The 16801-nt window shown below is 35.8% G+C and overlaps 1 protein-coding gene across 2 annotated transcripts in view; it reads left to right on the forward strand.

The window, feature by feature from the left end:
* DNAJC3 (DnaJ heat shock protein family (Hsp40) member C3) overlaps positions 1-16801 on the forward strand; it is a 112811-nt gene that overhangs the window by 35513 nt on the left and 60497 nt on the right. For both annotated transcript variants that reach the window (XM_074191914.1, XM_074191913.1), the window contains exon 2: positions 3399-3509. In XM_074191914.1, the coding sequence (XP_074048015.1) occupies positions 3443-3509 (67 nt within the window). In that variant the 5' untranslated portion in view covers positions 3399-3442. The remainder of the gene's footprint in view (positions 1-3398; positions 3510-16801) is intronic.

Consider the following 16801-nt stretch of genomic DNA (forward strand, 5'->3'; position numbering starts at 1 on the left):
TTTTTCCATCTGACCAATTCTGCTTTTTAAAACATTCTTCTTCAGTAACTTTTTGAAGTGTTTTATCCATTTGACTTATGCTGTTTTTAACATGTTATTTTTTAAAGTTTTATTATTTTAGCCTTTGCAAGGCAATGGGGTTAAGTTTTTGCAAGGTCACACAGCTAGGTAATGTTAAGTCTTTGAGGCCATATTTGAACTCAGGTACTCCTGACTCCAGGGCTGGTGCTCTATCCCCTGCGCAACCTAGCTACCCCAACATGTTATTTTCTTCAGCATTTTTTTTTTTTTGGATCTACTTGACTAAGCTGCTGGCTTCGTTTTCACATTTTTCCTGCATCTCTCTCATTTATTTTCCCAGTTTTTCTTCTGTCTCCCCTACTTGATTTTCAAATCTTTTTTGAGCTCTTTCATAGTCTGAGCTCAATTTTCATTTTTCTTGGAGTCTGTAGATGCAGAAGCTTGTACTTTCTCATCTTCAGATTGTCTGTGAGCCCAAGAAGGATCAAAATACTCAATGTATTTCTCAGTGGTCTTCCTCTTTTTTCTGTGTTTACTCATTTCCCCAGCCTGTGCCTGGTTTTGGGGTGCTTCCTGAGCTTTTGAGTATTATTGGGACAGACCTCCCTCACAAGGATCTTAGTGTGTGAAGCTTTGTCCTCCCTCCTGGTCTGTGAATGATCACAAGCACACCCCTCTTCCACAGGGCTGAGGTGGAGGGGCCTGCTATTCTATGGTCAGCATCTGAATGTGGTCAGAACCCCAGAGTCCTGTTCCAGGTACAGAGGGCAGACCTCAGAAGTCTCTCTCCACTCCCCTACCTAAGGCTCAGTTGCCTGGGGGCTCCTGTTTCTGGTTCTTGGATCTGGGTTGCTGGGGCCACTGCTGCTAGCTGAGTGCCCTCAGGGCTGGGCTTCAGGTGCTCAGTCTGGCAGAGGTCTCACCCCTGATCTTCCAAGTTGTGCCTGGTGCTCCCTGGGGTGCAGGTCAGGAAACTGCTCCTGCTGTGATCCGGGGCTCCCAGCGCCATGGAGCTGCCTCCAGGAGGCTGAAGTTCCTTTACTCTGGAAGGCCATCCCTCTAACCTCGTGGAGTGTAGACTTTCCACTATTTTCCAGGTTACCTTGGTATAGAGAATTGCCTCACTGGATCCCTCTGTGGGTTCTGTCTCTTGAAAATTTAGAGTCATAATTTTATGTTTTTTGAAATAATATGGAGAGAACACCTAGGAGATGCTCTTCTCCTGTTGCCTTCTTGACTCTGCCCCCCCTCCCATATCCCATTTTTCTAAACATCATAACTTCAAAAAATATACCAAGTTAGAATTGTATAAAAATGATAACATATTTAAAACTGTGGGATATTGGCCAGGTGGTTGTCAGAGGCATATTTATTGATATGAATGCCTATGTTAATAAGAAAATAAAAGAGCAATTAAATGATTTAAATCTATATCTAAAGACATTAGAGAAGAAATTTAGTAATGAATCAATGGAAAGTTGACTATTGAAAATAGACTAAATGATTGAAATTCGTTATTTGGAACTTGAAAAATATGTGAATTAATGAAATTATGAGCTGATTTGTGGGAATTAAATAAAATCAATCTTTAGTAAACTTAAATTAAAAAAGGGAGAGAAAAATGATCCAAATGAGAAATAAAATATGACTCTTTGAAAAATAAGAAATCTGTTTGAAAGTATATATAAACTTTTGCTTCAAAAGTCTTTTCTAATTCCATCTACATCCTATGATCCTAAATTGTATCTGACTCTTTGTGACCCCATTTGAAGTTTTCTTGGCAAAGATATCGGAGTGGTTTACCATTTCTTTCTCCAGTTCACTTTATAGATGAGAAAGTTGAGGCAAACAGGGTTAATGAATTGCCCAGGGTCACACAACTAGTAAGTGTCAGAGGCCGAATTTGAATTTCAGTAAGATGCATCTTTCTGACTCCAGGCTTGACATTTATTCCACCAAGCCATCTAGCCACTTCAGTATTGATTTAGGAGGGATTAACTTAAATTAGAGGAAATAAGGCAAATCCTTAATGCCAGATTTTCAGAATTGGGGACTTCAGTTACATAGTTTAAAATTTGTATGTAATGGAAAAAGTCATCAAATGCTAATCATATGTCAAGAATGATGCTAAGTATTTAGGTTGTAAGTAGAAAAATGAGACAGCGCTTGCTCCCAAGGAGATTACTTTGTAATTAGAGGAGACAACACATTGGTAAAAGGGCAGATGGAAAAGCCAAGTGGTCATTCAGGAGAGTAATGGTAGGACAAATGAACCTTGATATAACTGTTGGGAAAGTAGTAGTGGACCCTTACTTCAGATAGATGCTGTTTTGGGAAGTGGGGCAATTAATCAAGCTGTAATTAGAAGTGTGGCCAATATTTGGACTAATGTGGGCTATATTGGAGATATATTCATCAGCAAGCACTGAATATTATGTGTTTACATTATCAGTAGATAGATCATGTATTTCTTTGGTATTCCACAGTATTAAGATATCTAGAGGAAGGTACCCAGGATATTAGTTGGATCCCTTGAGGATGATTTCCAGAAATAATTGAACTAGAAATAAATAGGATAAAAAAGTCAAGAATAGAATGAAATGTGTTCCAGTGGAGGGAATAACCACATCACTGATGCCTCAAATTCATGAGAATTATTCGAATATTCACAGATTCATCAGTATATAGAGACAGTCTCAACTTAAAAATAAAGTATCTTCCATAAATTTGTAAATTGTTTGAAGATGGGTATGAAGTTTTCCCAAAAACCTTTTTATGAATGGTGATTGTCTCATTTTAGTCTATATAATGGCCCTGGATAATGAGGGAGGTAGGGGGATAATCTTGGGAATAAGAAGGTGAAGAGCAGGGATAGAGGTACTTAAGATGATAATGATAATGATGATGTTGTTAAGGAGTGGACCTGGATCTAATAGGGGTTAGAAGAGGATTTCTTTCTTCTTTTCTTCTCTATTTCATTTCCCTTTGACACGGGGTCTAACAGCTTCAATCAAGATTATTCTACCTTTAGAAAGCAGTAGTTGATTTATTTATCAGGAATACTACTTGTAACTGAATATTATTTGTTTAAGTTTATTCTTAAGTCTTGAGTTTTCTTTTGTAGTCTGATAACATTTTTAAAAGTAGAGTAAATTTTTGTATTTACTCTTTTCTGGACTAGGCTACTTTCTCTGGTGACTTGGAAACTCTTTTGCATTGACCTTTTATTGTTCCTTTGTAATGTTTGGGCATGCAATTCTGAAAATAATTTTTTGGTATTATTTTATGATTTTGTCCCCAATGCATGTATTTTTGGTGCCACTTTTTATAAAATTACAATTAAGGCTAAATATATTTTTTATTGTGTTTTGTTTTAGGTGCAGAATGTGGAATAAATGGAGATGTTGAAAAGCATCTTGAAATGGGCAAGAAATTATTGGCAGCTGGACAACTAGCAGATGCTTTATCTCAGTTTCATGCTGCAGTAGGTTTGTATCTGAAAGCAGTCAAAAGTATTATTGGAACCCTAATATGTAGGGAACTTTTCACTTACCTACTACGGCTGATTATGTGAAGCTATAGACTTCATTTTGAAGTTGTTTCAAATAATTGTCTTTAACAACATGGTGCCCATATAGCATCTTGGATGTGTTAGACCCTCATAAATGTTTGATTAGATTCAAGCTTCTGTATTTAATAAATAATTTAATGAATGAAAAAGCATTTATTAAATACTGTGGACCAGTTAGAGTGTTAAATGCTGGATATACAAATAGAAAAATCAATATCTGTTCTTGGGGAGTTCACACTGAATCTCAGGAAGCATACATGTAAATAAATGAAAGCTCAGCTGCAGGATAGATAGGAAGACTCAGAAATCCTAAGGGCTCCATAGCTGTGCAGATCTTAAGTCCCAGGGATCCTTAAGTAAGTAGTGCTTGGTGTGGAAGGGCAGAAGGGTGGAAGAGACAGAGCAGAAGATAAGACAGAGTAGATGCCTGCTGCTCCTCCATCTGACTGGATAGAAGAGAGTTGAAAAGTATCTTCTGTAAACCATCTGAGCAAATCAGACATTCCACAAGAGGGCTTATTTGAGGATATGAAGGGTGCCTTTAGAGGTGATGGTAGGATATTCTAGCCCTTAATGAACCCTGTGGAAACTCATTTTCTTTAAAAACATTTTTGTGTTGATAGATTTTGTTTTTATGTAACCCTCATTTCCAGCTGTTCCTTTCTCAACCCAGTGAGACATAACTTGTAACAGAGAGAAAAAGAAGGGAAAAAGTAGTTAAGCAAAATTAATCAACATAGCACCTGAGTCTGTGTGACATCATGTTCTGTGTTCCACTTTCATAGCTTCCTCTGCAGGGAAGGAGATGCATTTTCTTTTCTGGGGCCAAGTTTAGTCATCAGAATCATAGCATTCAGTTTTGGTTTCTGTTGTTCTTAACATTGAACTGTTAGTTTAATAAGGACACATATATAGTAATGCTTTATACAGGAATGACTGACTCAAGTCATCTGCCATTCTTAGAAAATTACATATTTTATTTTTAAATATTTATCCTATAACTGAAGATTATCCTTTATGCCTTTTTAATATTCTCAGTGTGGGAACATGTGTTAAAAAAAATACATATTTTCTGCAAGTTTTTATTTGTTAGTTGTTTTAGGTTCATTTATAGGATAATTAAGAAGAAACTAACATATATACTTTGGTCTAAATTTAGCACAAAATATTCAGCAGTGGAATGAAGGGGGAAGAAATTTTCAACACTAAAAGACTTAAATGATATTTTTTTTGTGGAAATCTTACTTTGCTCTATTACCCAATTCCTTTTTATTTTAGAGTATATTGGAAAAATGTAATCTCTTCTTGTTAACTCAGGGTCTTTATTATTAATATTACTGGTTGCATTGTTCCTTCAGGGGATATTAAAGGATTAAGGTAATATTTGTCCCTATTCTTAATAAAAACTCATAACTGCTGTTTTGAGTTCTTGTGACCCCTTTGAAAAAATCTGTTTCCTTTCAGGCTCCATTTCCTTCTGTTGTCACTGTGTCCACTTGGGGACAGCATATGGTATCCTTTAAATGACTCTAGATTTCGGTTTATAGTCACTTGGACTGAGAAACCAGACTTTTTTACCATTCTGTGCAAAGTAAGGAAGGTTAGATAAATTTTGAGGGCCTAAGGACTTTATTATTCTTATTCTTAATGAAGTGCTTGAACTTCAGTATGTGGACTTTGTAATCTCTATCTAGGTGGTTAAGAGTCCTTTCCTCCTTAATTCTGGTTCATGGTTGTGTTACAGATGAGGTAATTGGCTAACTACATTATATAAGATTTTGCATTCATTCATTTATCCTTATTGTCCATGGTAACTAAAAGAACAAAAATAGATAATCTTTATCTGGCAATATTTTTTCTTTCCTTTTTTCTTAGAAAATTTAAATTTTTCTTTTTTCTTTTTTTTGAATACCATCTTTCTTTTTTTATCCATATGTATATTTTTAAATTATATAATTTCCTTCTACCCTCCCTTCCCACCCCCCACCCCCTGCAGAGACCAGTCAGGTTAGCATTATACATACATATTTTTGATAAATGTGTTTACAGATTAGTCATCATTGGTATGAGGAAATAGGATTAAGGGAAAGAGATATATGAGATAATTTTTATAAAGTGTTCATCAGATTCTGAAAGAACTTCTTAAATTTTGTTTTGTTTTTCTCCCTCTGGATGAGGATAACATTGTCCATAGCTGGTCTAATATGGTTGTCCTAGCTCTCTGATATGCTGAAAGGAGCTGCTTCCACGGTTGTTCATCTTACATTGTTGTTGTTAATGTATATGTTGTTCTCTTGATTCTGTTCTCTTAGCTCAGGATCAGATCTGTAACTCCTTCCATCCTTCTCTAAAGTCCGACCATTTATGGTTTCTTATAGAAACCATTGTTCTTAAAGAAAAATAGTATTCCATAGTATTCATGTAACATAACTTGTTTAGCTATTCCACAATATGGACATCCCCTCGATTTCTAATTCTTTGTCAGTATAAAAAGAGCTGCTGTGAATATTTTGGAACATGTGCTACTTTTCCCTTTTTCATGATTTCTTCTGGATATAGACCTAGAATTGGAATTGCTGCGTCAAAGGGTATGAATAGTTCTGTTGTTTATTGTTCTTTGAGCATAGTTCCATATTGATCTCCAGAATGATTGGATCCATTCACAACTCCACCAGCAATGCATCAATGTCCCTGTCTTCCTATAATCTCTCCAACATTGATCATTTTTCCTTTTTCTCATCTTGGCCAATCTGATAGGTGTGAGGCGATACCTCAATTGTTTTAATTTGTATTTCTCTAATTAATAATGATTGGGAGCATTTTTTCTTATGATTATATTTAACTTCACTTGAAAACTGTCTATTCATATCCTTTGACTATAAATTGGGAAATTGACTTGTAGCCATATAAATTTGATGTAATTCTCTATAAATTTTAGAAACGAGACCTTTATCAAGACTCCTAGTTGTGAAGATTGTTTCCCACCTTCCTGCTTTCCTTCTAATTTAGGCAGCATCGATTTTATTAGTGCAAAACCTTTTTAATTTAATATAGTCAAAATCATTCATTTTGCAGTTTATAATGTACTCTGATTTCTTGTTTGGTCACAAATTTATCCTCTTTCCATGGGCTCGATAGATAATTTCTTGGTCTATTAATTTATGGTGTTGCTTTTTATGTCTAAATCCTTTACTCATTTTGACCTTGTTTTGGTATAGGGTGTGAAATGTAGATCTATGCCTAGTTTTTGCCATACTGTTTTTCAGTTTTTCCAACAATTTTTGTCAAATATTGAGTTCTTATTCCAGAAGTTGATGTCTTTGAGCTTGTCAAACACTAGATTGCTTTAGTCATTTACTGCAGTTTCTTTTGAACCTGTCCTAATCTACTGATCCATTACTCTTTCTTAACCAGTACCAGGAAGTTTCAATGACTGCTGCTTTATAGTATAGTTTTAGATCTAGTAGAACATGGCCACCTTCCTTTACATTTTTTTTTATCAGTTCCCTTGTTATTCTTGACCTTTTGTTGCTCCAGATGAATTTTATTACTGTCTTTTCTAGCTTGGGAAAATAGTTATTTGGTAGTTTGATTGGTATGGCACTGAATACATAATTTAATTTGGGTAAAATTATCATTTTTATTATATTAGCTCAACCTAACCAAGAGCAATTGATATTTTTCCAATTATTTAGATCCTACTTTAAGTCAGATTTTTGAGTCAGATTTTATTTTTCTTACAAAATTTAAATTTTTCACAAAATGATTTTGAGTCACAGTGCAATATCAGTAGTCAGAAAAAAAACTGGACCAGTCCTATTTATTTGCAGCTTTGTTCCTTGTTAGATCTATATAACCTTCAGTCAATTACTCAACTTTCTAAGTATCAGGTCTTTGTAAGTCAGGATATTATTACATGCATACCTTATGTAACTATTAGGCTTGTTTTGAAGGTAAAATAAGATAAAATATATGTGAAAGAACTTTGAAGATTATCAAACATTATGTGAAAATATAATATACAAATATCTTGATTGGACCCAGAATTAATTTTGTATAATTTTGATTTGAATGAGTTTATAAGGTTTTGTTAAATGTCAGACAACTTCATAGTCATATATACATTATATATATTTATAATTTATAGTCATACTGGGTCCTGTGTCTTTTAAAGGAGTCTATGAAGCATATAATTATTGGAAATTCTTAATTTAATAACTCATGGATCTAATAGTATATTTACTAAAAGTTGAAAATTATTAGCTAAACAATAAGTAAATCAAAATTTCTACATGATGAAAATATCCTAAAATATTAGGATATACAGTTAATTAATAGAAAAAACTTTTATACCCATTATCTGTTTCCTTTTTCCTTACTGATTTTTCAATATCTTGCAATCTGACTTCTTTCCTAACTACTCACTTGAAATTGCTATCTCAAAGATTACTAAAGTTCTGTTTATTTCAAAATGTATTTATATTTTCTAAGTTCTCATTCTTCTTAACCTCTCTATTGTATTTAGACTCTGACCTAAAAGTTAGGACCTAGGTTCAAATCTTGACCCAGACACTGCAAGTCTCATAGCCTCTTTATATCTTAGTTTCTTTATCTATAAAATAAGGGTGTTTAATCTAATGGTCTTTGATCTCTCTTTCACTCTAAATCAGTAATTCAATTCTCTTTTGTCCCTGACCATTACTTTTCAGGCTTTTATGTGGAATTATTATCCATGTCCCAGTCTCTCACCATGAGTTTTGCCTAAGACTGTCCCTCTTAGATTCTCTCCCCCGTCCCAATCCTTTTCTTTTTTTAGATCATTTTCGGTGGATTTATTAGTTATCTACCTATATGGGTGACTTTTAGAGCTACATATCCATCCCAAATACTTTTTCTGAGTTCTAGTCCTATATCACCAAAGACCCATTGGAATTCTTTGACACTAAATAGAACTCATTCCTTTCTCCTGCAACTCTAAACCCACCTCTTTCCCAAACTAACCTGTTTTTGGTGAGGGCATCACCATCCATCCATCCATTCTTTCTTTTAGAAAACTTCTAACTAGTTTATATTTTATTGCATTTTTTATTTTTATCTAGTCATCTATTTATTTATTTATTTATTTATTTGTGTTTATTTATTTATTTATTTATTATTAAACCTTTACCAATTACAGCTTAATTTGCTTTAGTAGAAATACCTCTGGTGTTGAGGATTGTGTTTTTTTTATTCTTATTTTTGTACAAATGATGTTTTCTTATACATTACTAAATTATCTTTAAGAGTAAACATAATACCCCCTCCCCCAAAAAATATAGACCCACATGAGCGATAAAGGAAAGAGAAATAATAATAATAATAATAATAATAATAAGTGCAGCCAGGTGGTGCAGTGAATGGAGCACTGGCTGGAGCCAGGAGCACCTGAGTCCAAATCCAGCCCCAGACACCCAACAATCACCCAGCTGTGTGACCCCAGGCAAGCTATCCCAACCCCAATGCCCTGAAAAAAACAACAACCAAAAAAACCCCAAAATAAAATGATAATAATTATGATTATGATAATGATAGGGGCAGCCAGGTGGCACAGTGAACAGAGCACCAGCCCTGGAGCCAGGAGCACCTGGGTCCAAATCTGGCCTCAGACACCCAACAATCACCCAGCTGTGCGGCCCCAGGCAAGCCACCCAGCTCCATTTGCCCTGTAACCCCCCAAATAATAATAATAATGATAATGATAATAATAATAGTTGTAGTTATAGTTATAATTATAATAATAAATGTGCTACAGTCTGTGTTCCAATACCACCAGCTCTGTTGTGGGAGGATCACATTCTTTATGATAAGTCTGTCAAAAAAGCTACTTCCATATTTTTCCACCATTGCCATTGCTGATCTCAACTCCCTCCTTTTGTACTTCCCCCCTACCATATACTATATTTTCTCTCTCCTTTCATTCTGTCCCTCTTCTTAAATGTGCTGTAGGGTAGCTGAGTGGCACAACAGACATATCCCTGGCCTTGGGGCCAAGAGGCCCCGAGCTCCCCTACCACTCCTTAGCCCAGCATCCACCACCCTATGGTCCCGGACAGGCCATCCAATCCCAGCCCCTTGCAAGAAGTAAAAAAGAAAATGTGTTATATCTGACCACTCTCCCCCCACGGTCCATCCTCTCCATCACTCACATCACCCCCCTTCTCCCTGTCCCCCCCCTCCTTCTTACTCCAGATGTCTTTACCCCATTGAGTACATATGCCGTTTACTCTCCTAGCCACCTCTGATGAAAGCGAAGATTCCCTCATTCCCCCTTGCCTTCCCCCTTCCATATCATTGCAATAGCTCATTGTAATAAAAAATAATCTTATTATATGAAATATCTTAGCCTATTCCACCTCTCCTTTTTCTTTCTCCCATTACCTTTCCCATTTAGCCAGTGACTGCATTTTTACACTGTATCTTCAAATTCAGCTTTCTCCTGTGCTTCATCTATAAAAGCTCCTTCTACCTGCTCTTTTAAGTGAGAAGGTTCATATGAGTATCATTTTTCTATGCAGGAATACATGTAGTTCATCATCATTAAGTCTCTCATATTTTCCCCTTCTCCACTCTATACTTCACCTGAGTCCTGTATTTGAAGACCAAATCTTCTGTTCAGCTCTGGCCATTCCAGCAGGAACATTTGAAATTCCCCTGGTTCATTGAAAGTCCATCTTTTTCCCTGGAAGAGGATGGTCAGTTTTGCTGGGTAGTTGATTCTCAGTTGCATTCCGAGCTCTTTTGTCTTCCGGAATATTATATTCCAAGCCTTGTGAGCCCTTAATGTAGTTGCTGCTAAATCCTGTGTGATTCTGACTGCAGCTCCATGATATTTGAATTGTGTCCTTCTGGCTGCTTGTAATATTTTCTCTTTGACTTGGGAGTTCTTGAACTTGGCTATAATATTCCTGTTTTTTTTTTTTTAATCTTGGGGAGATTGGTGGATTCTCTCCATTTCTATTTTGCCCTCTACTTCTAGGATATCTGGGCAGTTTTCCTGTAAGTCTTTTTTTTTTTTTTTTTTTTTTTTTTTAGGTTTTTGCAAGGCAAATGGGGTTAAGTGGCTTGCCCAAGGCCACACAGCTAGGTAATTATTAAGTGTCTGAGACTGGATTTGAACCCAGGTACTCCTGACTCCAGGGCTGGTGCTTTGTCCACTGCGCCACCTAGCTGCCCCATAGTAATTCTTTATTTTTTTTAATTTTTATTTTTTTAGGTTTTTGCAAGGCAAATGGGGTTAAGTGGCTTGCCCAAGACCACACAGCTAGGTAATTATTAAGTGTCTGAGGCCAGATTTGAACCCGGGTACTCCTGACTCCAAGGCCGGTGCTTTATCCACTACGCCACCTAGCCACCCCTGTAGTAATTCTTTAAAATTGAGTTCAAGACTCTTTTCCTGATCATGACTTTCAGGTATTCCAATAATTTTAAAATTATCTTTCCTGTATCTGTTTTCCAGATCAGTTGTTTTTCCAATGTGATGTTTCACATTTTCTTCTAATTTTTCATTCTTTTGGTTTTGAAGTATTGTGTCTTGACTTCTTGTATAGCCAGCAGCTTCCCTTAGTTGAATTCTACATCTGAAGGATTTGTTTTCCTCAGAGAGCTTTCTTATCTCTTTTTCCATTTGGCCAATTTTGCTTTTTTAAAGTATTCTTTTCCTCAATAACTTTTTGAACTGTTTTATCCATTTGACCTATGCTGGTTTTTAACATGTTATTTTCTTCAGTATTTTTTTGTATCTCCTTGACTAAACTGCTGACTTCTTTTTCATGTTTTTCCCTGCATCTCTCTCATTTATTTTCCCAATTTTTCTTTCATCTCCCTCACTTGATTTTTTTTTTTAGGTTTTTGCAAGGCAAACGGGGTTAAGTGGCTTGCCCAAGGCCACACAGCTAGGTAATTATTAAGTGTCTGAGACCGGATTTGAACCCAGGTACTCCTGACTCCAAGGCCAGTGCTTTATCCACTACGCCACCTAGCCGCCCCCCTCACTTGATTTTCAAATTCTTTTTTGAGCTTTCTCATAGCATGAGCCCAGCTTCTATATTTCTTGCAGTCTTTAGATGTAGGAGCTTGTACTTCCTCATCTTCAGATTGAGTATTTTGATCCTTCTTGAGATCATAGGCAAAGTATTTCTCAATGGTGTTCCTTTGCTCATTTCCCAGCCTGTGCCTGGTTTGGGGGTGCTTCTTGAGCTTTTGAGTATTATTGGAATATCTCTCCCCCCCCCACACACACACAAGGATCTCCGAATGTGAGGCTCTGTCTTCCCCTCCTGTTCTGTGAATGACCACAAGCTCACTCCTCAGCCATGGGGCTGGGGTGGGGGCTGCTGTTCTATGGGGGGGCCTAGACTACAAGCAGGATCTGATTGTGTTCAGTGCCCCAGCATCTTGTTCCAGGTACAGAGGACAGAGCTCAGTAGTCTTTCTCTACTCCCCTCCCTTAGGTGGGCTGAGCACTCAAGGCTGAGTTTTCTGGGGGTTCCTGCTTATGGGCTCCTCCTGCTTCCATTTCCTGGATCTGGGCTGCCCCCCCCCCCTCAGTGCCCTGAGGGCTGGGTTTCACAGGCACCCTTTGGCAGAGGTCCCTTCTGCTGATCTTCCAAGTAGTGCCCAGTGCTCCCCAGGGTGTAGCTCAGGAAACTGCCCCCGCTGCTGTGAGCCTCGGCTCCCAGCACCCTGGGGTTGCCTCCGGGAGGCTGAAGTTCCTTCACTCTGGCAGGCCGCCCCTCTCACCCTGTGGAGTGGAGCCTTTTCATTCTTTTCCAGGTTACCTTGGGCTGGAGAATTGCCTCACTGGATCCCTCTGTAGGTTCTGTCTCTTCAAAATTTAGTTAGAGTCATAATTTTATAAGTTTGGAAATATTAGAGAGAGAGCACCTAAGAGAGTATCCTCTCCTGTCGCCATCTTGGTTCCACCCCCACCCCCATCCATTCTTTCAGATGCTGAAGTTCAACAATCATGTTCAAGTTTTTCTTTTGCCCTCACACTGGTGAAGATTTGGGATTATAGTTTCTAAAAGTGGAGGGTATCTCAGTATAGATGAGAAAACTGAGACTTATGGAAGTTTAACTAACTTGTCCAAGATAATGTCAGAGGCATAACTTCAACCCAAATCTCTGACTGTATGTAGTGATCCTTGCTGGTATCTCTCAGTTGCTAAGTCTTGTTAATTCTTTCTTGGTAACATATTTCATGTTTGTTTACTTCTCTATACTCAGATGACTATTGGCTATAGTTCATATTCATATTATTTCTCTCTTGGTCTGTTGCAAAAGCCTCCTTTTTCAATTCATCTACTTTTCAGTGATGACCATAATCTTCCTAAAGCATGTGTTACCATGTTGCCCCAGCTCAGTATCCTTCATTTGATCTTATTTGCCTGTCAATTAAATGCCAAGTTGAGGTTTTTGTATTTTAGATTCAAACAATTAAGCATATATTTAACAGCTAATATGTACAAGGAATGAACAAAAATGAAACAGCCCCTGGCCTAAACAAACTTAAAATTTTTTTAATATGTTTTTACCTGATACAAAGCATTCAATTCTATTTTTACACATATATCAAATCCTGTGGTTCTGTAACAAGCTATTTTTTTAGTGCATTTTTATAAATTTAAAGCTCTTTATAGTGTCTTTCTTCCTAGTCTACCCTTCCAGGCTTATTTCACATTTTTCCTATTTTTGCTTTCTATTTGTTACTGACATTCTCCCAAATTAACTTTCCCATTTTCTTTTTGTGTGTGGGGTGTGTGTGTGTGTGTGTGTGTGTGTGTGTGTGTGTGTGTATGTGTATGTGTAAGATGTCTTTTGTATTTGCAATTAACTTTCTTCTTAACTTATTTCCTTAAAACGAGAGATAAGGATAGTGGAGCAGGGAAAGGAATGACACTTTCCCCTATTTGATTTTTCCTGAGAAATGTTCTAATATTGATTAGAACTTCTCTTCCCTTCAAAAAGCTCCAAGATATCTCATTGTAGTTGTTTTGCAGGGGTGGAGGTCCACAGATGGGAAACATTGCATAGAATATCAAATTTTTTTTGCTTTTTTGTTTGTTTTTTTTTTTTTACAGAATATTTTTTCTTCCGTTTCTTCCTTTAAAGAAAATTCTTTGTTGTACTGGATGGTGACCTGGGAGGGTTAAAAAAAAGAAAATTTAGGAGAAATATTGGTGATATGAAATTAAAATATACTGATAGCCTATTGACAAAAGTTATATAATGCTGTAAATCATAAAAATTGAGCTTATAAATAATTTATAGATCTTAAGAACTAGAAATATCTCTCAAATATTTATAGTTAGTAGAGTTATGAAGTAGTACATATTTTCAAAGGACTTAGTTGTAGTTTTGAAAACTGATTATTAGCCAGATTGATTTAGGCTGCTAATAGAATGTTTTGTAGTTGAGCATTTGTGCAGAAACCAAAAAGGGCAGTTTCTTAAAAAGAAAAAAGTGAAGGAGAAGTAATTACTGACATTTATATAACTTTTTAAATTTAGCAAATTGATTTAGTAATTCATTTGATCAGCTTTTTAATTTTCCCAAAATATTTTTATTTACAATAAATAGCCCCATAAAGTATTTAGTACAAGAATCATAGATTTAGAGCCAAAAGAGACCCTTAGAGGCTATCAGATCCAACACTTGCATTTTTTTATAGTTGATAACTGAACCCCAGGGAGGTTAAAACTTACTTATTCATTGCCTCAGTTACCTTGAGTGTTAGTACATTAGCTTACTTCGAGAATACTTACTTCAGAGCTGGTGCTCTTTCCATTATGCTATCAGATGGCCTTCACTATGGTTCAGTCTTCGTCTGAACACATTTAAAGTATTACATGGAGTATTGAATTGCATATTTTAGTTGGATGACATTCAGAAAAGGGTGATCATCATATGATGATGACCTGAAGGAATAGGCATAGTCAGCCTGAAAGAGAAATAGGATAGTGAAAGATTTTTAAGTATTTAGAATTTGTCTTGAGAGAGGGATTAGATTTGATGTGCATGATCCCAGAAATAGGAGCAGTGAGTGGAAGTTTGGAAGAAACGAATTTTATTTTAAGGAAAAATTTCCTAATAGAGTTATCCAAAAGTAAAAATGGCCTGCTTCAATAGGTAGTGAGTTCTCCTTTACTAGAACTCTTTAATCAAGGGGTGGCCAATTACTTGTCAGGCATGTTGTCTAGAAGATTTTTGTTTTTGCCACTCAGAAGGGACTGGGATAATGAGATTCTATTGTTTTCAAACAAATAAATGGACCCCCCCCCCTTCTTTTCTGGCACTTCCTCCCTTGATTGCAAATTGATATTGAAATAAATCAGCAAATCAGCAAATAGCTGATTTGATTGTAGTTTAAGTTGATGTTTTGTATGAGCTTTACGTTCTCTCAGCAATTTATTTTTATGAAAATGTACTCTTTGAGTATGGGTACATTTTAAGATAATATTTTTAGTTTTCCAAGATTTTATAGGTTTAGTTTTTTACAACTTTTGTACTTAGTACATGTATAGTTCCAGATTAGACCTCAAAGTGAGAAAGGAATGATTGGAAAATATCTTTGATCTTTGATTATGCAAGCTATAGGTATCAGATTTAAAAAAAATCTTAAGAAACAGGAGCATCTATCATTGAAGAGAGAGATTAAAATATAAAATGTTTATTCAAAGTACATCATTGGTAAAAGTTATAATTCAGATTTGGAGACCTTGAATTTGAATAGATAGCACCTTGTGTGTTTATGTGTGTTTGTTTTAGGTTTTGAAATGTTAGGACACCAGTAACATAATTAGTTTTAGTTGCATTGCAACAAAAACGAAGGAACATTTTTACTTTATATTCAGTTAACACTTTTGGAATTGAGAAATAGAGAGGTTAGAAAATTGACAGGATCTCTCAGCTCGTTCTGATTGCTCAGACTTTGTAACCTTTTGAAGAAGAATGTCTTTAAATTTGTTTTAGAATATTTTCTTTGATTTTTTTCAGTTAATTCTAGCTCTAAATTCCCTGATTCTGTAGAAAAAGGAATAGCAGAATTAAAACTATCAGCACTTAAATATGTCTCTCTTCTTACATTTATTTGCCTTTATAATATAAATTTACTCCAAAACATTCCAAAGTTACTTTTATCATGACTTTGTAATAATGCATTAACAGATAGTTTTGATAACCCATTATTTTGGTGGAACTGAAAATAACTCAATTTCATCAAGTTAAGGCTTTGATTTTATAGACAGCCATAGCATTGTGTAGTATTTAGTAAACAATATACAGTGAAGACCTTACTAAAAAGAAATTGTTTGTTTTATTTCAATTGAACATTGCAACAAAGCTCTTGAAAAAAGAACAATATTTGCTAAGTGTTTAATAAGAGTTTTCTTCCCCTTGTAGAAGTAGGATGTGCCTACCTGCAAATTATTTGAGAATACTACAGGGTTAATAAAAGGAAAAGCAATTTAATTATGATGCTATAGAAGTGCTTTCTTTCTCAATTGAATAATCTCTATAATATACATTATTCAAACTGTTTTAAGAAGACACTTCTTTTAACTGTCAACTTTTATTTACAATCACTACAACTGTTTAGAAGAGCACTCTTCCTTCTTATTAGAGAGAATATGAGGAGGGTGGACATTGGAGTCTTTCTTCTTGATCCTCCACTATATAAGGAGAACTTTCTGGGATATAGTTTCATCTTTTCTCACTTGACTCCTTTTCTCTAGAAATTCATATTTCTGCAAGAGAAAATTAACTATGAATTTCTCAGCCTCTTAGACCATTTCCTTCCCAACTGCAAGGCTTTTTATCCTGTTTTGGGTATTCTTCCTGACTCCTCAAAGGCTTTCCCTTTTGAATTTTTTTTCTCTGTGTTGTCTTAACCCATTAGATTGGGTCAGAGACTATTTTATGCCTTTGCTCTTATCCTCAGTTCTTAGACTAGTGCTTGACATGTATTAGACACATTATAGATGTTTATTGACTCTGATGCTGGAAGGACCCTTAACTGTACCAATAGCGGATCATTTAGATGTCTAGTTCTTTGCTTTCCCTTTCTTGTTTATCCACATAATAGTAATTTTAGTTTATGGTCATTTTGTTGTCTTTCTCTGTAGAGCAAAATCACATATTAGAAAAGGCAAACCTTAAATTTGTTAAATGCTT

The sequence above is a fragment of the Macrotis lagotis genome, chromosome 6 (genome assembly GCF_037893015.1).
Source record: "Macrotis lagotis isolate mMagLag1 chromosome 6, bilby.v1.9.chrom.fasta, whole genome shotgun sequence".
NCBI classification, from domain to species: domain Eukaryota; kingdom Metazoa; phylum Chordata; class Mammalia; order Peramelemorphia; family Peramelidae; genus Macrotis; species Macrotis lagotis.